The 23,700-nt window shown below is 33.5% G+C and overlaps 2 protein-coding genes across 2 annotated transcripts; one reads left to right on the top strand and one right to left on the bottom strand.

Annotated features, from left to right (window-relative positions):
* Positions 1–12,687: 12,687 nt before the first annotated feature.
* Positions 12,688–13,382, top strand: LOC127092453 (uncharacterized). The gene has a single exon (XM_051031327.1). It carries the CDS (start codon positions 12,864–12,866, stop codon positions 13,230–13,232), a length of 369 nt encoding a protein of 122 aa, XP_050887284.1. The 5' UTR covers positions 12,688–12,863; the 3' UTR covers positions 13,233–13,382.
* Positions 13,383–13,415: 33 nt separating this feature from the next.
* LOC127092452 (thermospermine synthase ACAULIS5) lies at positions 13,416–17,840 on the bottom strand. The gene is made up of 10 exons (XM_051031326.1): positions 17,575–17,840; positions 17,397–17,463; positions 17,125–17,219; positions 16,159–16,261; positions 14,670–14,758; positions 14,429–14,585; positions 14,264–14,339; positions 14,095–14,153; positions 13,879–14,015; positions 13,416–13,748 (listed from the first exon to the last, which is right to left on the bottom strand). Exons 1-10 carry the CDS (start codon positions 17,721–17,723, stop codon positions 13,670–13,672), a joined length of 1,011 nt encoding a protein of 336 aa, XP_050887283.1. The 5' UTR covers positions 17,724–17,840; the 3' UTR covers positions 13,416–13,669.
* Positions 17,841–23,700: the final 5,860 nt, after the last annotated feature.

Here is a 23,700-nt window from a genome sequence, read left to right as displayed (position 1 = left end):
CGACGGAATACCATGCAAACTTACAATTTTCTCAATATACAACTCAGCTAATCTCTCTAACGGATAATCCATTCTGATCGGAATGAAATGAGCCGATTTTGTCAATCTGTCAACAATCACCCAAATAGCTTCAAAATTCTTAATTGTCCTCGGTAAACCAGAAACAAAATCCATACTGATACTATCCCACTTCCACTCTGGAATAGCCAACGGTTGCATTAGCCCAGACGGCTTCTGATGCTCAATCTTTGACTTCTGACAAGTCAAACAAGAATAAACAAAACTTGCAATTTCTCTTTTCATTCCCGGCCACCAAAATAACTTTTTCAAATCATGATACATCTTCGTAGCCCCAGGATGAATACTCAAGCCACTCCGATGTCCTTCCTCAAGAATACTCTTCTTAAGTTCGGTAACATCCGGAATACATACCCGATTACCAATTTCAAAACACCATTCTCATCAACCCTGAATTCACCACCTTGACCTTGATTCACTAGAGTCAACTTATTAACCAAAAGCACATCGGATTTCTGACTCTCTCTAATCTCATCCAGAATACCACTTGTTAACTTCAACATGCCCAATTTAACATTATTGTGAGTACTCTCACACACCAAACTCAAATCTCTAAACTGCTCAATTAAATCCAATTCCTTAACCATTAACATAGACATATGCAATGATTTTCGACTCAATGCATCAGCCACTACGTTTGCTTTACCCGGATGGTAATTCAAACCAAAGTCATAATCCTTCAGAAACTCTAACCATCTCCTCTGTCTCATATTCAGCTCTTTCTGATCAAACAAATACTTTAAACTTTTATGGTCACTGAAAACCTCAAATCTTGACCCATACAAGTAATGTCTCCATAACTTCAGAACAAATACCACAGCTGCCAACTCTAAATCGTGTGTCGGATAGTTCCTCTCATGAACCCTCAGCTGTCTCGAAGCATAAGCTATAACCTGCTTACCCTGCATTAACACACCACCCAAACCCAACAATGAAGCATCACAGTAAACCTCAAATGGTTCTGACGGACTTGGTAATATCAGAATAGGAGCAGTAGTTAACCTTCTCTTTAACTCTTGGAAACCTTCTTCACATTTTGAGTCCCAAACAAACACTTGCCCCTTTCTAGTCAACATCGTCAGCGGTAATGCCAACTTAGAAAATCCCTCAATGAACTTCCTATAGTAACCAGCCAAACCAAGAAAACTCCTTATCTCAGAAACTGACTTCGGAGCTTCCCACTTAGATACCGCTTCTATCTTAGAAGGATCAACAGCAACACCATCTCTTGAAATCACATGACCAAGAAAACTAACATCTTCTAACCAAAATTCACATTTAGAGAGTTTAGCAAATAACTTCTTTTCTCGCAGAACTCCTAAAACCACTCTCAAATGCTCAGCATGCTCTTCTTCAGATTTCGAATACACCAAAATATCGTCAATAAACACCACAACAAACTTGTCTAGGTACGGATGGAAAATCCTATTCATATACTCCATAAATACTCCAGGCGCATTAGTCACACCAAAAGGCATTACAGAATACTCATAATGTCCATACCTTGTTCTGAAGGCAGTCTTCTGAATATCCTCAGTTTTCACACGTATTTGATGATAACCCGATCTCAAATCTATTTTGCTGAACACACTCGCACCAACCAACTGATCCATCAAATCATTAATCCTCGGCAACGGATACCGATTCTTGATCGTCACTTTATTCAGTTGCCTGTAGTCCACACACAACCTCATAGTACCTTCTTTCTTCTTAACCAATAACACTGGTGCACCCCACGGTGACACACTCGGACGAATAAATTTCTTATCCAACAGATCTTCCAACTGACTCTTCAATTCAGTTAACTCAACAGCAGACATACGGTACGGAGCCATTGATATCGGCCTAGTACCAGGTACCAAATCAATCGAGAACTCAACTTCGCGCTCTGGCGGTAATTCATTCACTTCTTCAGGAAACACATCAGGAAAATCACACACCACGGCTAGATCGCAAATCACCAGTTTATCTTTAGCCTCCAAGGTCGCTAACAGCATAAACAACTCTGCCCCATCTACTACTGCCTCATTCACCTGCCTTGCTGATAGAAACAAACTCTTTCCTTCCTCAATCTCAGGAAAGATCACAGTCTTATCAAAACAGTTGATATAAACTCGGTTAAACACCAACCAGTTCATACCCAGGATAACATCAATCTGCACAAGTGGAAGACACACAAGGTCCATCCCAAAGTCTCTACCAAAAATACTCAAAGGACAATTTAAACAAACTGAAGTAGTAGTCACTGAACCCTTCGCAGGAGTATCAATCACCATACTTCCAAGCATCTCAGATATCTCTAATTTAAGTTTCGCAGCACAATCCAAAGATATAAAGGAATGAGTCGCACCGGTGTCAATAATAGCTACAAGAGGAAAGCCATTAATATAACACGTACCTCAGATCAAACGATCATCTGCAGAAGTCTCAGAACCCGATAAAGCAAAGACCTTGCCTCCCGACTGGTTCTCTTTCTTCGGCTTAGGACACTGTGGACTGATATGACCCACCTCTCCACAGTTGAAACAAGTCACAGTCTTCAACCGACACTCTGCAGCCAAGTGACCACCTTTGCCACACTTGAAACACTTCTTCTCATTACTGGTACACTCATGGATACGATGTCCAGCTTGACCACATCTGAAACACTTAGCAGGGGCACTGGAGTCTCCCCCACTAGGCCTCTTCATCCCACTCTGTCTCGGGAAACCTTTGCCAGCTGCATACGGTTTCCCACGATCATTCTGATTCTTGCCTTTTCTATCAACCCTCTGCTGATAGCTCTCCGCTCTGGCCTTGGTATCCTGTTCAAAAATCCTGCAACAGTCAACCAAATCAGAAAACACTCTAATCCGTTGATACCCAATAGCCTGCTTAATCTCGGGACGTAACCCGTTCTCAAACTTCACACATTTCGAGAATTCCCCAGTAGCCTCATCATAAGGAGTGTAATACTTCGACAACTCTGTGAACTTAGCAGCATACTCAGTAACAGACCGATTGCCCTGCTTCAATTCTAAGAACTCTATCTCTTTCTTTCCTCTGACATCCTCTGGAAAGTACTTCCTCAGGAATCTCTCTCTGAAGACAGCCCAAGTGATCTCAACATTCCCAGCAGATTCCAACTCAGTGCGGGTAGCAACCCACCAATCATCTGCTTCTTCTGACAGCATATGCGTACCGAACCTGACCTTCTGGTTATCGGCACACTCAGTCACTCGGAAGATCCTCTCGATCTCCTTCAACCACTTCTGAGCGCCATCTGGATCGTATGCTCCCTTGAACATTGGAGGATTGTTCTTCTGGAACTCACTCAGTTGACGAGCAACTCCCATTCCCACAACATTCGGATTCCCTCCAAGTACTCCAGCTAGCATACCCAGAGCCTCAGCAATCGCATCATCGTCTCTACCTCTTCTAGCCATCTCTATTCTGAAAACCCAATCAAGCTAAAACAATAAGTACTGATAGGGTCACACAACACCTATCCCGTACAGGGAACAGAATAATTCCGACTCGACTCGACCGACTATGCTCTGATACCACTAATGTAACACCCTTCTAAAAATACCCCAAATATTTAATTAAAATAGCAATATATCAATCAGAGTAATTATGCAATTAAGGGTGTCACACAATCATTTCACACCATTCACCATAATAACTGTCATGCTCTTTATTTAAATCAAAACATAAAGTATTTGCACAATACGCAACGGATATAGAGATCAAATCGATCATTCAAAACATGTAACACATTACATGTAAAATGGTTCACAACCAACAATAAAACAGTTAAAACATCCCATCCTGATGTTACATCTACCAGAGCATGACCCACTAAGGAACTACACTAGACTCCAAGCACTAGCTTCTACTCAATCACTGCTCGTTACCTGAAAACATAGTTGTAAGGGTGAGTTCCTCAATCGATATAATAAGCATTATAAAATATCATGTAATGCTAAGTAAATAACACATTAATCACCCTAATCATATCACACATTCGGTAACGGCACATCAACTCAAATATCATACTCAATACCACACAATTCATACTCATACTCAATGCCAACACAAACACACGTATAATATTGGAATACATCCAATCATATTATACGCCATACATACATTATGCAATGAGACTCCATGCATGCGGTACCGACTATTCGTGAACATATAGTTCAACCTCACCGATCAAATCCAGATACGGCTACCAAGCTCACTAGTCCCACTCATTTGAGACCTAGTGACTCACTCACTAATTCCTCACCATGGGAATTAGCTACCACCCCAAGGGCTATGCTATGCACGCTAATCACCTAGCATGCAAACATCTACAACAATCTACAATGATTTACTCACTAATTCCTCACCATGGGAATTAGCTACCACCATAAAGGCCACAAAATGCGTGCTAATTCACCTAGCAATGCAACATCATCAACAACAATCCACAATGGACATATGCTCACCCTCTAAGCCATAAAACAGTCCATTCACCAACACATGCATAATATATACATTCACAACATTATGCATATTTCCACACATCATCAGTATATTTATCACATAATCATATCATGTCATGCCAATTAATCCAACACGGTATTAGCACACTCTACTAATACCTATTCTACTCAAAACAACGGGAATTGATCCCTACTATATCACATACCGATATAGGTCAACCATCAAATATGTACACAACATTTAAATACCAATTTTTCCAATTTCCAACAGTGTTAACCAGTTAACGCCCTGGGTTAACCGGTTAACGCAGGACAGAACACGCTTTCTGGCAAAACTCAACAGTGTTAACCGGTTAACGCCCTGGGTTAACCGGTTAACGCAGACAAAACAGCAATATTTTCACAACTCACAACAGTGTTAACCGGTTAACGCCCTGGGTTAACCGGTTAACGCAAGCAAAACAGCAATACCTCACAATTCCTAACAGTGTTAACCGGTTAACACCCTGGGTTAACCGGTTAACGCAAGACAGAAAGCTGTTCCTGCGCTAACACGAAGCAGAATGCAGAATTCTCCGCATTTTCCGCCGTTGGAGGACTTCCGGACCTCCGATTCCGATTCCGTAAAAAGCTATACGTTCGGGAAATCGCAACTCACACTAATACAGATTCAATTACAGCCTTAACACAACTTATCAACACAATTTTTCAGCAATTCAACATCCCAATTAGGGTCAATTCAACGGTTTATCACTACCCATTACATGTTAACCCATAATACCCATTAAACGAAGATAAACCCCCCCTTACCTGAGTTAATCCGGCAATCCTTTAGCTTCAAGCTTTTCTCTTCTCCAACCTTCGTTCTCTTGCTCTTCCTCTTTGCCCTTTCTCCACTTCTCTGCCGCTTCTCTGTTTTCACGTGAAAACCCTCTTTACCAAAATGAAACTCTTTTTCTTATTCCAACTTATATATTCCAATAATAAAATCCAATAATATTCTAAATTATTTAATTAAATTAATAAATATAATATTAACTTAAATTAAATAATTATCTTATTTTATCGGGGTGTTACACTCGACAGAAGCAAGGAAGTGTCGAACCACCTAGTGTGTTGAGTTGTGTTAATGTGTCAAAGTATCGAAGCATGTTGCTTCACACAGAATTTCGACTTAGGTCTATTTTAGTAGTGTTAGTTATTTTGGGCTTTTATAGTTTTGAGTTTTGGCATGAGGTCCAAGTTAACCTAAATCTATAAATTAAGGGATTAACCCTTATTCTTATAATATAGAGAATATTGTATTCACAGTATTTTGAAGTTGCAAAGTGAATAAGAATTTTTCCATAATTTGTAGACAGAGATAAACTCTGTAGAATTATATTCTTCTTCTCCTTCATCGTTCTTTCTTTCTTTCTTTCTCCATTGTTCTTCTCTTTCATTGTTATTGTGTGGGTGATAATAATCTTGTTCATCAAGATTGGTTGAAATTCTCTATAGGTTGTGGTGGATTTCCAACAATGCTTAGGAAGTTTAAGTAGTGTTGGAACTTGCTACTTGACACAACCTTGATTAACATGTTTGTAGGATTCTCGTCAATGTGTACCTTTGCAAGAAAAATATGACCTTACTCTATGGTATTTTGAACAAAATGATACCTAAACATCAATATGTTTTGCATGTGCACGATGAATCTAATTCTTAGCAAGTGAATCACACTTTACCTATCATAACTCAGATCCACATATTCTTGCTTAACCCCAAATTTATCTAAAAGGATTCGTAACCACAATGCTTCCTTCACTCCTTCAGTTACATCCATGTACTCAGCCTCTGTAGTAGATAGTGCCAATTTCGATCGCCAACTAACTAGAGCACCGTATATTTTAAATACATAATCAGTAGTAGGTTATCGTCTATCTAGATCACCAGCATAATCAAAATCAATAAATATGTTTAAATGACATGTATCTCTACCAAAAACCATGTCAATGGTACCCTTTAAGTACCTTAAAACCCATTTAACTGCTTCACGATGTTCCTTTCCCGAATTTCTCATGAATCGACTAACAACATTAACCGCTTGTGAAATATTTGAACGTGTACACACCATGGCGTACGTTAAACTGCCAATTGCACTAGCGTAAGGAACACATTTCATGTATGCCTTATCTTCCGTTCTAGTAGGGGATTGTTTACTAGAGAGCTTAATATGTGGAGCCAATTGAGTCATCAATGACTTAGTAAATTTCATCCCAAACCTTTTAATACCCGTTCAATGTAGCCTTTTTTACTCAAAAACAATTTCCATTTTGATATTTCTCTTATAATCTTCATACCCAGTATTTTCTTGACAACTCCCAAGTCCTTTGTCTCAAACTCTTTACCATGTTGGATTTTTAACGGAACTATCTCTATCGTACTCTTCGAAGAAATAAGCATGTCATCCACATACAATATAAGATAAATATAATCACCTCCATGAAGCTTACAAATATATATACACAACAATTATAATCACTTCCAAAGAAACCTTGCTTTGACATAAATGAGTCAAATTGTTGTACCACTGGCAATGAGATTGCTTCAATCCATAAAATGATTTCCTTAGGAGACATACCTGACACTCATACTATCAATCTTATACTCCTCAGCTTTATACATATAAATCTCCTCATCCAAATCATAGTGTAAGAAGTTTGTCTTAAAGTTAAGTTGTTATATCTCAAAATCACCATGAACAACAAGACTTAATAGCACTCAAATAGAAGTATGTTTTATTCCTGGAGAAAATATCTCATTGTAATAAACCCCTTCCTTTTATGCAAATTCATGGCTACTAGTCTAGCACTACTACATTTTTTGTGCATATAATAACACATAATTAATAACGCTTTTTAATAAAATTCTTACACAAAAACCTATAATAACGTTTATTAGTCGGGTGCTATTTTAGAGTAATACATATAATAACGCTTTCTTATAAAGACTATTATAAGTTGCTTAGAAAAAGGAAAACAAAAATGTTTGAAAGACTTAGGCCCTGTTTGAATCCCTTTCTAAAAACAGTTTTTTTGTTTTTAAAAATTAAAAAATTAAAAATGTATTTGGCAAACTATTTTTAAATTATAATTTTTAAAAACTGTTTTGTGTTTTTAACTTTTAAAAACTAAAAAAGTAAAAGAGCTGAAACATGTTTTTAATTTTTTAATTTTGGTTTTTTAAATTATAATTCAAATATTAAAACACACTGGAATTGAAAACAACCTATTTTTATCTTATTCTTCTCTCTCTTAGACAAAATCCACACAATCTTCTCTCACACACACCAAAGAAAATGCAACAAAGAAAAAGTGAATCTTCGATTTTTCACTCAGCAATATCTGATTTATAGTTTATGATCTTCAATTTCTTCTCTACAATTTGTGATTCGGATTTTTTAGGTTGGTATTTTCACTTTTCCTTTGGTATTTTCTTCATCTTGAACTATTGCCAATAGATTTCACAGTATGTAATATTCAAGTTTAGATCTAGTAGAAATTATATGAATATTTTTGTTTAAAATTTTGTTGGATTAACCCAATTTGATATGAACTAGTTCTGCATAATCTATCCATTTGTGGAACTGAATTTAGAATTTTAGATCTAGTAAGATTTACATGCTAAAATGATAATAAAATCATTTTTGTTTTGATTAGTTGTAAGGAAATTATATTTTAGGATGTTGTTTTAGAGTAGAATAAAATTGCCTGTTCAATGATACTATCATTCATTTGAGAAAAGAGAAAAAAAATTCAACCAAAAATTCTCAATATTTATGAGTAGAAAATACTAGTGTAATTAGAATATTGATTCTTGTGATGATATGTATAGATATGGAAGGTGGTTTTATAAATGTAAGACAATAACTGAGGAGATGTGTTAACATTGCAGGTGAGAAGGTATGTTTATCATGACGTTGTTAGATTGAGTTGTCTTGAAAAGCTCATAGATTGTTCTAATATTCAAGTAAGTAAGAAGATTAATGTGAGTTTAAGAAGCAAATAGTAATGATTATAAGTAGAATGAAGTAATGTAGATTGTGAAATACAGGGGTATACGATTCTTGGTTGTAAGGAATTTTTTGTGATTAGTTCTAAATAGGTTTGAGATTTTGAAAAAACATGAAGAATAATAGTTATGTCCGTATTTTGCTGCGCCAGGCTCCTCCTCGACCAGACCCGCCTCTTCCTCGATTGCACCTACTTCTATTGGGGCACTTGCCATTGCTGCACAAGTAACAAACTCTCTGTTTCTATGCCATGATAATCTTGTATGTTCTTCAAATTTTTGAATAATTTATTTGTTGAGAAATAGTTTTCATTGGACTTGAGGCAATAAAATATATTTATGTTTTTTATTCTTATGAATGACTATGTGTGACTTTATTTTAGATTTCATAAGTTGCTTATTTTTATGATAGATGGCAACTAATGTTGACATTAGTGACTCAAAGCTTTGGCCTGATTTTGTAACTAAAGCTTTCATTAACATTATGGTTGATGAAGTTACAAAAAGAAATATGCCAAATGGTGTGTTTCATAATAGAACATGGACCTCAATGACTACTAAGTTGAGTTCCATAACTAATCGATCATTTAAAGTCGGACAACTAAAGGAAAAAATGCATAGGTTACGGGCCATGTATCGTGAGTTCTATTCACTCTTGCAAAATACCGGATTTGGATGGAACGCAGAAACAAACACAGTTACTGCAAGTGAAGAGGTCTGGAGAAATTATCTTAAGGTATGTTGCTTATAATTTATAATTTGGGATATTTGAATGTTTCAAAAGATGCTGTCAAATTTGTTTTTCAATATTTCTTGTATATATATCATTATACTGTGATTTATATTGGTTGGATATTTTTCTAAATTTATTATAATTAGGGATAAAGGGGGAGTGTGGTAACTCTTGAGCCTATTTTCCATGGTTCTTAAGAACTATTGTATTTTACTCTAGTTATAAGTTTCTATTAAGAACATGGTTGATATAATGTATTTGCTAGTTACAACAGAACTTGTACAATGCAGTATTGGAATTGATTTCTCTGTTTTCTCCAATCCAATAGAACTTCAACAACACAAGAGCAATCACAATTGTCAATAATATGTAACCTCATGATGAATTAGATTCATCTAGGCAGTACAAATTTTAAGATTTAAAAAAAAAGAAGAGGGAGAGCTATACTGTTATAAAGCTAGCTGTTATACATAATGGACAATTTGTTATACATAAAAGCTATATTGTTATACATAAGAGCTATACTGTTATATATAATGGACAATTTGTTATACATAAGAGCTATACATAACTTAAAAAAAAATCAAGTAGTCGAATACATAAGAGCTATACTGTTATATATATACCAAGAACCATTATTATGAAAGGATGCACAAGTTTGGAAATAATTCATGAAGCATTATTATGAAAAGATGTACAAGTTTGAAAAATATTCCATGAAGCATTGCAATGTGTTAGAAACATTTTTAAAATGAAAAAAAAATGCATTGATTTAGGTTGGTATTCGAATGCCAAAATGTGGTAATCGAATACCACTTCAAAAAGGTTTAAAAATTCAAAATCTGGTATTTAGATACCATATATGATATTCTAATACCACTCTTTTAAAAGTGAAAATTCTGCAATTTTTTCAACTCATATTTGAATACCATATATGGTATTCGAATACCATCAATATTGGTATTTAGATACCATATATGATATTCGAATACAATTAAGTCAATTTTGCTTATGTTTGAGCAATAATCGAGTACCAGTATATGGTATTTGAATACCATAAACAATTATGTTAAAAATTGACTTTTTAATGAATGACTTTATGCCTTTGAATGCAATATGTTTAGGAAGATTATATATGAAGTTTGATATATATTTCTGAGCATTCAATATGATTTTATATGAATTATAATATACCCTTAATCATGATTGTTTACTCGGTTCTTCAATTGGTTAGCTTCATCATTGATCTTTTGACATCCCACTTTTATTCTTTATCTTCTTTGATAACTTTTTGTTGTCATCAAAATCAAACTAAGATAGATGATGGACATCTTATTCACAACCCTCACATCATTTTATCTGCACATCTTGCTGATGATCCTAGACCTCCCCATAATGGTGACCTTTAGATGACGTGCCACCGCCTCCACCTCGTATAACTGATCAACAACGACTGCAGAGCTCATGGGCTTGGCAAATCCACATGGTGAGATGTATGCCAGGTTGTCTAAGATAGTACACAATGCTCGTGGTGGACATGAGTATATTTATTTGTTTGTTTATTTTTTGATGTTGCTGGAATTATTTGTATATTATTGATATTTTTATCTTAACATTTCATTAATTAAAATTCACATCATATTACTTAACATGAACATCGCTTAACATAATTTAACAAGAAAATAACATGAACAAAACTTAAAGAGTACTGGATGATTTAGGATGTTTCAACATCTTGATAATATCGATATATTCTGCAATTGTCGCATCCATCTCGATCAGACCCTTTGTTTCGTATCGATGATATGTGTTCCACATGACTTTTAAATCGTCATCCATCTTGAACTCAAACTTACTGAACCTAATTTCCCCTTCATTATCGATTAATGATGAACGGCACTCAATCTTAACCACCTTTCTATTTTCCGTATGGCACACAAGGTTTCAGGCAGTTGAAGTACACAAATGTGAGATACCAATATTGAGATTTTCTAAGATATTTTTTTAACAACATAGGATGCATATTTATACAAATTTGAAATCATTATGGACCACACAAAATTGTCGGTGCAATCACATTCTTACAAAAATGTCAACAAAATCCCAACCGTTGAAAATTAACACTATCCTATTTTTAGGGGTATGAAAAGAAATCCAATAATCATTAGTATTTTAAAAAAATGATAACCTTTAGGAATTAAAAAAAAGTTGGTGAATTAACACTTCCAAAATTTTCAAAGTTAAGCCAAAAATCTGATAATCTCTAATACCTTTGAAAAAAGACCGATAAATTTTAATATGCACCGATTTTTAAAAAATGCATATTAGATTTTTTTTTTGACCTACTAAATTTTTTGATTGGATTCCGCATTTTTTATTAACCTACTAGATTTTTTGTATGACATTTTTTAAAAGAAATGTTTTTTATATTAGAAAAAAATTGAAAGGGTGTCATGTTAAATTTTAATGGTGCAAGGACAAATTCTCAAGAGTAGCAAAGAGAAAGACCGAAATAGATAGTAAAAGTCCAATGTGCTTTAAGTGATTTGTGAGTCACACCTCACACTATCACTAAATAACTTTCTTTTTGTTTGAATATGTTTATGTTTCATTTTAATAATATGAATTGCTTTTGATTATATGTTATTATTAGGGAGAGGGTATACATCTATTGGTGCCCATTAATATTGATTACGATTATACTATTTTTTAACTACTTTAGAAATATTAAAGTAAGATAATTGATATTTTACACACAAGTTCATGATAATTAACTAATATAATAAAGTGACACAATTTATTAATTATCAATTGAATATAATTGAGTATAATTTTAAATACCGTTCAATTATTTTAAGTGTTTAAATATCCTAAAAAAATGTGAATTAGGAAATTAAAATTGCTGTTTATGAATTTAAAATTTTAACATTAAATTATATATTTAATTAGATTTCATTTCTGAAATAACATAATTGCCGTTTATGAAACTAAAAATTCCATTTATGAAATTAAAAATGTGACATCATAATTATGTGTGAAAATAACATAGTTTTTAAAATAATTGTATTTGTAAATTATTAAATAGTGGGTAAAAATGAGTACACTAGAAAGTTCTTTTTAGCAATTTATAATTTAATTTCTGATAATATTATTTCTTTGTATTTTTTTAAATGTATTCATATAAATAAATTATTAATATTTACAAATTAATAATTTTAATTTTTTAATCAATATTCATAATAAAAATTATAAATAAATTATATATAATTGTGGCACACATTTAGGCACCAAATAGAGAAAACACAACATGTTTTAAATTTAAAGTATCAAACAAACACCAAAACTATGTGGATTCAAAGAAATCAAATATTTTATGTACATTTTTTAAGGATAACCTTATCTCCAATCACAAGTAGAATATCTTCCACATGATCAAGAAAATCTCCATTTTCCACCTCACATCCAATTTCTTCAACCACTAATATCCAACCCTCACAAACACTTTTCCTAAACCAAACCAATAATTAATAATGTCTTCAGTTTCTGTTTCAATGTCTTTACCACTAACCCAAGCCACACACAAAAGCCTCACCACACCCTTCTTGAAACCCTTACCCTTTCCACAAGCAAAGAAGACACTACTAGTCAACAATTCAACTTCAAAATCCAATCTTGTTGGAGTTCAAGCGTCATTGAAAGACCAAACAGTGAAGGGTCTAACAGCTTTTGCATTGACAGCTTCTATGGTCCTTCCAGATGTTGCCCATGCAGCTGGAAATGACTTTTCACCTTCTCTTAAAAACTTTTTACTTAGCATTGCTGCTGGTGGTGTTGTTCTTACAGCTATATTAGTTGCTGTTATTGGTGTTTCCAACTTTGATCCTGTTAAGAGAACTTGATTCAACTATGTTGTCTCAATCTTAAAACTTCACATTTTTCTGCCACTTGTAATTTATGTAATTGTTTCTAATACAAGAACAAGAATCATGCCACCAACCATACTTGTGTAACTGTTTCTACTTAAATTCATATTATATGTTTTTCACAAATTTATCGTCTTCTGATCGAAGACATGTCTCGTGTTTCATGAAACAATTGGGAACTAATTTATTGAATAATTTGATATAGCAGTGTAACTATGTTGTCATGCTTTATTGAGTCCGAACTGTACAGAAAATTCATACACACACACACTCTAACCGTATGCAAATTAAAGAAAACATGCACGTATTACATAAATTGAATTTCGTACAGATTAAACTTAAAAGTGAAATCTGTACTATGATGTTGTGTAACACTTTTGAGGTGAGAGCATGGAAGAGTGATTTCATTTCTTTTAGCTACGAACAGCTATGCCATGTCCAGGAATAAATCTAGCATTATCTTCAGTGTACACATGAGTTTCATTCTGAAGCCTGAAAAAATAATAATTTTGATGTCAAATACTGATATTGTTAAGTCAGATACTTTGTCTGACATTTGAATATGAGACTTTAAAATTGTGTGTGAGTTTATCGTGATTATTTTCGCTTCTTCTGAACTTACGATTTGGAGACGGTCTTATTCATGATAGTTGATGAATGGAACCAAACACCATCTAGATAGAGCAATTTTCCATGGATTCTTGTATCAATTCTTTTGTCCATTTCCACAGCATCAATCAAGATTGGTTGATCTGAAGCCTAAACTCAAAACAAAGGAAAATTATATAAAAAAATCAGAAAATAAAAAACTAAAGTATATGATTTTTGGCATATATACCATAACCCATCCCCATGAATCAGCAAATGATGGTACATGAGTTGCATATGCCACCACATCTGCACATGAAAAAAAAAATCTTAGTAAAACTAAAGAGTCTCAAAATAAATATATGAAAATTGATTAAAGTAAGAATCCTAGAACAAAAATTGAGTTAGTATATTCTTACATTTGAAGACCTGTTTTATGGTGTTATGAATAGAGGTGAAGACCTCTTTGTGTGAGAAGATACCTGCTGGTCCAGCCTACATCACAATAGAATGATGGAGCAAAGAGCAAAGTCAGATACATTTTGTCACCCCTAATTACAATAGAATGTTATTTAAAAGTGTACCTGTGTGACAAAGATGCCATTCTTATTGAGTTTGGGTTTGACGACATTCTCATAAAAGTCCTTAGTATAGAGTTGATAACAAGGCCCATCTTCAAGTGGGTCAGCCAAATCTCCAACAATTACATCATACTTTTCATTTCTCTTCTCTAACTCAGATCTTCAACAACAAATACTTGTTAAGAGTTTAACATATGAATTTCAAAATAATAAATAAAGAACAATAGAAGAACTAGCTTCTTACTTGGCACAGTTGATGACAAGGTCAAGCTTATTGTCAGCAAATGCATCCCTATTTGCAACCAGGTATTTTCTACAGAAATCTACCACCTCCTGCAACAATTAAATCTTTAGTAAAACCTAATTATCTTAATTTGACCAACACATATACATCATTCTTAGACTAAGTTTTACATCAACAATGTCTTAATAGCATCTTATAAATTTACTCTATGTTCCATTTTGTTTGTGATTTTAACAAAACAAAAATTATTCATTTTTAATTGAAATTTTATGATTTTAATGAATAACAACACATTTTATTTTATATTATATTATATATTATATATTCGGGATTTTTTTAAAATATATTTCTCAAAAATAATCTAAGAGTAGACTCCTTCAATTTTAAATAAAAAAATAAAGTTTACAATATTAGAATTTTTTTATATTAAAATTTATAAAAAATAATGAGATTACCATACCTATATTAGATACTCTCTCTCTATCTATCTTTTATATATATATATATATATATATATATATATATATATATATATATATATATATATATATATATATATATATATATATATATATATATATATATATATTTTATTGAGAGAGAGATATCAACTCATTTTAGAAAACTGAAGTCATTTGAGAAATGTAAAGAGAATATTGAGAAAATCCATGATTAATTGGTATGCCTTGATAGTGTAATCTTTAGACGGTCACTTAATCACAACATTAATTTATTTGTAGATTGATTTTTATTTTTATTATTTAAAAAATAATACAAACCGATGATTATGATATATTAACGGTGTAAATTTTTTTACACCAATAATATATACCAATTAATTTCATTAATATATACTCTTTTTATTTTATTTTTAATTTTGAAAAATTTGGTCATAAGAACCCGATAAATTTGGTGATCCGAGTTCAAATATGTATAAACAAAAAAGTTCAAAATTAATATATCATAACCTTAAAAAATGAAATGAGACAAAATGAATGTCAAACTTTTATATTTTTTAATAATTTAATTTACATACACTATAAATATAAAATCATTTTAGACACCTATGTAATCATATTATTATTATTATTATTATTATTATTATTATTATTATTATTATTATTATTATTATTATTATTATTATTATTATTATTATTATTATTATTATTATTATTGATAAACATCACATCTTACTATGTAAATATTTGTAAAATATATTATAATTAACTATAATGTGAACTATAACATCTTTTTTTTTTATAAACTTCTAAAATTTATTATGAAATTGACAGTCAACATTAATATTATATAGTTGAGTGTCCTTGTTTATATATTTTTACAAAATTGTCCCTTTTTATTTTGGGAAAAAACAGAGTGACTTTGTTTTTTTATTATTAAAAATTTCCAATATAAATATGGAAATTATTAAATTTTCAATTTGCGGGACGGCTAAAAAAATATGAGTTATAAATATTTGTAGTAGCCTAACCTTGTCAATATCACACATAACCACTTTCTCCATTGACTTGTGTTTCAAAGCTTCCCTAGCTGAAGAACCTTCACCACCTCCCATAATATACACTGTTTTTGGGCTGCCATTTTATTACCTCTTCATATTAGTTAAAGGTTTCATCAAATAAAATTCCATTCAACTCTATAAAAAATATATTTCCATAATTCTCACTATTTAAAAATAAATTTTGAATTTCAGTTTATAAAAATATAAAATACTAAAGAGTATAACAATGTGGTGTTTATATGAGTTGTTAAATATTGATTAATTATTAATGAGTATATTCCAAAATACACATGAGTTATAAAATAATTGAAGTGGTTGATTATTTATTTCCTTGTCACAAGATATTATAATGCAATGAAGAACAAGGAATAGAAAAAGGGAGAATATTACATCAAGGAATAAGAGAGTGCATAAAACAAAGAAAAAGGAATTTGAATATATGCACATAAATTATATGGACATGCTACTTTTTTCAATTTATTATAAAAAATATGTTGAAAACACTATCTTTTTAACATTTTTATATTAGATGGAATTCATATCATTTCTACCACTTTATCTAGATCTCATTTTTAAAATGTGAGGCTCATATGGATTTTATTAAATAAAAAATAAAATGTTGGAAAAATGTAAAAAAAAGAAAATGGTTATAAATTATAATTGTGTTCTATAAAGGACCGGGCTAAATCTAAATGTTTAAAAATTTAAGAAAAGACTAAACCAAAACAATAATAATACAAAGTTGTATTTTACTAGTTTAATAAAAAACATTTATAATCATTTCACTATATTATATATTCATAACTACATTAAAATTTTAAAAAATATAAAATTTTAAATTTTAAGAAAAGTTAAATTTAAAATTTTGAGGTTTAAAAATACCGGTTAAATTTTTTAATTTTTATATATGTCTTCCTCTATAATATTGAAACTTACTTGGGATGACATAAAAGAGGAGGATGAATTAAACATTCATGGTAAATGAATTCATCTGCTTCAGAACTCTGCATCTTTCCATCAAGCATCAAGGCCTATAAATAGCAATCATATAACATAATTTCATAAATTTAATAGAAAACAAATTCAGACCAATTTCATATTTAGTGGTCACTTTAATTTCTATGATTTTTTTTTTCATATTTAGTTGCCACTTTAATTTTCTATGGTATTTTATTTGTGTTCATATTTTAGTAGCAGAACTTGCAAACCTTTCCAAAACGCTTTGTATCTAACAGAGCAATGTCCTGGTATTCACTAATAGCTTTATGCAGCACACTGTTGAAAATAAAAATAAAAATAAAAACAAATGAAATGAATTAATTGATGTGATTAAACAAAATAAAATATAAAAAACAGAGGAAATTAATTGAAAAGAATGTAATATACCTGTTGAGTTTAAAAGACCATTTGAGATCTTCATCGATAACTTCCTCGTACCATGTGGAATCATCAGCATCACCAACAACGTTGTTGTTGTTGACATGGTTTTGTTGAGGTTCTCCCATGGTTTTTGTTTTTGAAAAAACCACTCCCATTGTTGGAAAATAAAAAAAGATGAATGAATGAAAGAAACAAATGAGAAAGTGCAATGTGGATTGTGGCAAGAGTGGGTAGCATCTGCTTTATAGCAACAGGGAAAATCAAAAGTGGATAATATCTTTTTTATTTTCAGACATACTCAATCAAATTAATTATTTTTTAACATATTTTTATTTTTATAATATTAGTCAAATTAAAAGTATACTAATTATTATTATTGTTATTTTTTAATAAGCAAAGCAATAGCATTAATAAAATAATGCTGTTAGCTATTCTTCTCCTTTCAAAGTCTTATATTCCCCCCACACACCAAATAGAAATAAAATCTAAGAAACATTCCTAATATTATATTTTATTTTGTTGTTTTATCAACTTCAATGTTTAATAAAAAATATCATTATAAAGATACATAATAAATAATATATTAATTATTTTTATGTGATAAACTTGTGTTCATTAGTATATTAAATTTTTTGGGCTAAATTAGAGTTTTCATCGGGTTTTATTTTACTGAGATAACCCAGTTTTTCAAAAAAAATCCCAAAATACCCCATGTTTCAGAAAAATTTCCAAACTACCCCACTTTTTGGAGGAGGCGCCAACTGAATTGGCGACTCCTCTTAAAACTTGAATGGAGGCGCCAATTGGATTGGCTAGGGCAGGTGCCCTAGCCAATCCAATTGGCGCCTATGTGTAAGGTTTAAACGATGCGCCAATTCAATTGGCGACTCCCTTAAAAAAGCCTCAAATGACAAAACCTCTAACATGAAAGTTGTAGATCTTTTCAAGACAATGAATTTGCACATAAATTTTGCATCATTTGGATTTTTTATGAGAAAGTTATGGGCAGTTGAAGTTGGACTTCTGAGTTTTTCAACTGTTATCTGACCTATAATGTTTTGTATTATCGCATGTGTTTCTTTTAGAATTATGAAATTTTGTCCAACATAACAATTGAATTAGACATATCAAATTTTGCAATGCACTTGGTCCCACCTCAAAATAATTAAAAATGAGTGAGTTAGATCCTTGCGAACTTGACCCAAAATTAGGGTTTCTGTCAAAATGACCTATAATGTTTTGAAATGAATGATGAGCTTCCAAGTTTCAAATGGATTTTTGATGAACATGAAAGTTGTTCATATGGCGACTCTTCTTAAAACTTGAATGGAGGCGCCAATTGGATTGGCTAGGGCAGGCGCCCTTGCCAATCCAATTGGCGCCTATGTGTAGGTTTTTAGAGGAGTCGCCAATTCAATTGGCGACTCCCTCATAAAATGCCCTTTTTGTCTTATAAATAGATGCATTGTGTGACCAATTGTTCCACAGCTCATATAATCATTTAGCTATCATGTTTGGTGTTCGTCGCCGATACGGTAAGGTGATTTATGCGAGAGACAAACCTCAAATGTTGATGCTGTTTTGGAACATCACCACGTTCGATCAACTGAAGAGGGAGATGGTTCGATGGTTAGACGGGAAAATACCAGAAGGGGAAAAAATCAGAAGTATTGAGAGACTTGACAGTATCTTTGGTTGGGTGCGAATGAAGACTGATAAGGATGCTAGGAAAATGATGTTCGGTCGAGACGACATTAATTTGATTGTTGTAATCAGTTAGAATTATTTATGTTTTCAGATGTTTTGTACTGATGTTTGTTATGAAACTCATTGTAACAAGAACTTAATGATATATAATGATTGATTGTTACAGAAATACAATGTTACAAAAAGCTTAAGATCTAGATGATGCTCCTTGATTGGGACAGTTATTTTTGTTGTGTCCTGGTTGACGACAGATACTACATAATCTTATCATTTTATCTGTGGAATCCATCTCTGTTCTGATACGTGTGCTGTTTGGCCTTCCTTTCTTCTTTCTACGCATCTTTTCATTGTGCCAAACAATATCTCCTTCATATGGAGGCCAGTAATCCTCCATTGGTAGTACTGAGAAGCTTTGACTATATACATTCATGATGGTGTTGGCCTTGTACACATCAGATAAATGGTTGTAAGCGTCTTGACGAGTATAAGCGCATGCTGCAATTACATGGGAGCAAGGTATGCGGAAGGCCTGAAATTTTCCACAATCGCACCAACTTCTGTGTAGTCTAACAACGTAGGCTAAATTTGGTATCCCCTCGTTGTTGCCCATTGTTTCCTGGACGCTGAAATTTTGTCTATGACGTTCAAAGACTGTTACAGCGTGTGTCGTAGCTTTGATGCTCTTCTCTTTCATGACCTTCATGCAACACTCACTGAATACTTGTCCGGACATTAACACTGCACTCCATCTTTCACCTCTGGTTGTGAACATAGAAGCCAACCTATAATAGGTTGATCTTACCAAGGCGGTTATCGGCAGATTTTGAATTCCTTTGAAAACCCCGTTCATGCATTCCACAATGTTTGTTGTCATGTGGCCCCATCTACAACCACCATCAAATGCTCTTGTCCACTGCTCTACCGGTATGTTATTTATCCATCTCCCTGCATCTTCATTAGACAGTCTAATTTCATCATGATAATATTGAAATGACGGTTGAGTTAAAGCATACCCAACATTCACCACCTTCTTGCGAAGATTCTTATCTTTTATAGCACGCATGAAGTTTTGTGCAATGTGTCTGATACAGTAGACATGTGTCGAAGGAGGATCATGCCATTCGTTGTCATGGTTGTTGTAGGCACTCTCAATGGCAGCATGTCTATCAGAAATCAAACATAGATTGGCTTGTGGAGCCACATGCATTCTGAGATGTCGAAGAAAGAAACCCCATCCACCAGCCGTTTCACCTTCAACAAGAGCAAAGGCAATGGGAAAGACATTGTTGTTACCGTCTTGTGCAACCGCCATGAGCAAAGTACCCTTGTATTTTCCGTATAACCAAGTGCCATCAATTTGCAAGATAGGTTTGCAGAAAGCGAAACCTTTGATGCACGGGTCAAATGCCCAAAAAAGACGGTGAAATATTCTATTACCTATAGCACAGGTTCCGTCTGGCATCATTGCTGGCACTGTCTCCATAATTGCCACAGTTCCTGGGACATATGTTTTTAGTGCCCATAAAAACCGTGGAAATTCCTTGAATGAATCCTCCCAGTTGCCGAAAACCTGTTCAACAGCCTTTGTCCTCGCAATCCATGCTTTCTTGTAAGATGGAGTATAATTATATGTTGTTCGGATATGGGATATAATTATACTCACCTTCACTGATGGGTCTTTATTTACCAATGGCAGAATGTCTTGACATATCAAAGTTGTGCTCAGTTTACGGTGATCTTGTTCAACGTTAGTTGCAACGCAACTGTGTGGTGGGTCTATTGAAGCGGTCTCCCAAGAGTCATTTTTCTTCTTGTAAGACGCAGCCAAACGAAACTTACAAAGCATGTTACGACATTCGATAACATACCTTCTAGAATCAGTGCGTTTCACTGTAAAGTCAGCAAAGTTGTTCATGTGGAATTTTTTTATTGCCAAAACACATTCTTCTTTGGTACGAAACATGTCTCCCCCCTTTAATTCGCCTACTGGTCTCAGGTACGGATTATAGAAGACATTGTCGGATGTTTCATCATCGTGAAGATCCATATTTGTCATATGTTAAGGCGGATTGTAGACATGACTAGGAGGTATTGGTGGTGGTTGATCATCATCTTCATCGTCGTTGTTCAGCATGTGATTAACCTGTATCTCGGTCTCCTCTTCTTCTTCATCAACAACGTCGACTTCTACTTCTTCTTCTGGGTTGAGTTCATCTGACCATTGTGCATCATCTGCATAATCTTCACCAGCTTCATCCTGATCAGTTAGTTGAGACTGTTGAGATGGTATACATGGTTGTAGAGTAATGTACAACTCGATACAATTGTTACCTGAATGTTCATGACTAACAAACATGTTTTCAACATCTTCATCGTCTCGTACCTTAAGGGGGAAAAACTTGCATTGACCATTCTCAAAAAATATTGGATTTTGATATGTGATCTTTGACACAATACCTGATCCTATAAAGGATTGTATTCTTTTTTTCAAATGCAAAAAGGTTGCATTTCTCTTGGTTGTGATTCTAATGGTATCAGTGTTTCGAAAACAAAAACCATGAAGCTCAGACTCAAAAGTTTCACCGTTGCAGTGAACGTTGACACTGTATAATGATGAAGATGACATTGTGGAGATGAAAACTATTTTCCTACTGCAGATGAATGTGAGTGAAGTGTCTTGGATGTTGATAGTAAGACACTTAAATAGATGGTATCAGTGTCTTACATGCTAGCTAGTTCTGAGATGATGTGTCGGACATTCAAGCTACTCTGAGATGATGTGTCAAGCATGCAAGCTAGTTCTAAGATGATGTGTCAGTCATGCAAGACAGTGTGAGTTGATGTGTCAACCATGCAAGCTATCAAGAAGTGACTCTTCAGCATGCAGGAGACAAGACAACCACGTGTCTTGTAACACCCCGATGAAATTAAGATAATTGTTTAAATTAAGTTAATATTTTATTTATTAATTTAATTAAATAATTAGAAAATTATTGGATTATTAATAATATTATTGGGTTTTATTATTGGAGTATATAAGTTGGAATAATAAAAAGTCCTAATTTTTGGAAAAAGGGTTTTCACGTGAAAAAGGAAAAGAGAAGCGGCTGAAAGAGAAAGGGCAAAGAGGCAGAGCAAGAGAAGAGGAAAAGCTTGAAGCTAACGGAATTTCCGGATTTACTCAGGTAAGGGGGGTTTATCATCGTTTGATGGGTCTTATGGGATAGCATGTAATGGGTAGTGATGAACCTCTGAATTTGACTCTGATTGAAATGATATGTGATGAATTTGTGAAATATTGATGAACGAAATTGGATGATAATTGATGAAATTCGTAGGAATTAGATGTAGTAAGGTTAGCGATTTGAGAAGTTGAATGTATCTGAGTTGTAATTGATAAAACGAACGAACGTGTATGAAAAATTGGACTGTGAGAGGTTGGATCTGAAGGATCTCGTAGCAGAGAAAGCCATAGCAGATCTGGGAATTCTGGTTTCTGGTCATACGCGTATGGCACTAGGCAATACGCGTATGAGATGGCTGGTACGCGTATGGATGAGGCCTTACGCGTATGAGTGAAAGAGATGATGTTTTGAACGTGAAATTGTCTCTGTTGGTACGCGTATGAGGATGTGGTACGCGTAGCATACGCGTATGAGAGTGGGCAATACGCGTATGGACTTGGTCAGGTTTGGGCAATACGCGTATGAGCATGGGCATTACGTGTATGGGCAGAATTGTGATTTTCCTGAACAGTGGTCGTGCAGTTTTTGGTTGTTTCGGCTGAGTGATGTACTTAGCTGAGGTATGATGTTGTAGGGGTCATTTCCCGTTGTTTTGAATAGTATAGGTATTAGTAGAGTGTGCTAATACTATGATTGATTATGTGGCATGATATGATATGCTTTTGTTGATGATATGTGATGGTATACATGATGATGTGAATGTATGCATTTGTGAATAGACTATTTTATGGCTTAGAGTGTGAGCACATGTCTATTCTTGAGTTGTTGTTGTTGTTGCATTGCTAGGTGATTAGCATGCATATTGTGGCCTTATGGTGGTAGCTAATTCCCATGGTGAGGAATTAGTGAGTAAATCATTGTGATTGTTGTTGTTGATGTTTGCATGCTAGGTGATTAGCGTGCATAGCATGGCCCATTTGGGGTGGTAGCTAATTCCCATGGTGAGGAATTAGTGAGTGAGTCACTATGTCTCAAATGAGTGGGACTAGTGAGCTTGGTAGCCGTGCCTGGATTTGGACGGTGAGGTTGAACTATATGTTCACAAAATAGTCGGTACCGCATGCATGGAGTCTCATTGCATAATATATGTATGGCGTGTAAAATGAATGGATGTATTCCAATATTACACGTGTATTTGCGTTGGTATTGTTGTGTTGTTATTGAGTATGATGTTGAATTA

This window comes from Lathyrus oleraceus, chromosome 6 (assembly GCF_024323335.1).
Source record: "Lathyrus oleraceus cultivar Zhongwan6 chromosome 6, CAAS_Psat_ZW6_1.0, whole genome shotgun sequence".
NCBI classification, from domain to species: domain Eukaryota; kingdom Viridiplantae; phylum Streptophyta; class Magnoliopsida; order Fabales; family Fabaceae; genus Lathyrus; species Lathyrus oleraceus.
Note: the sequence above shows the minus strand (reverse complement) of the source record. Positions and strands in the feature narration are given on the sequence as shown.

Excerpts from the sequence above, each read along its gene's own strand:
- LOC127092453 (XM_051031327.1), top strand. The coding sequence starts at position 12,864 with ATGTCTTCAGTTTCTGTTTCAATGTCTTTACCACTAACCCAAGCCACA.
- LOC127092452 (XM_051031326.1), bottom strand. The coding sequence starts at position 17,723 with ATGGGAGTGGTTTTTTCAAAAACAAAAACCATGGGAGAACCTCAACAA. Across the intron at positions 17,220-17,396 it reads ATACAAAGCGTTTTGGAAAG|GCCTTGATGCTTGATGGAAA; the intron begins GTTTGCAAGTTC and ends TGCTATTTATAG. Across the intron at positions 14,016-14,094 it reads ATTCATGGGGATGGGTTATG|GCTTCAGATCAACCAATCTT; the intron begins GTATATATGCCA and ends TTTTGAGTTTAG.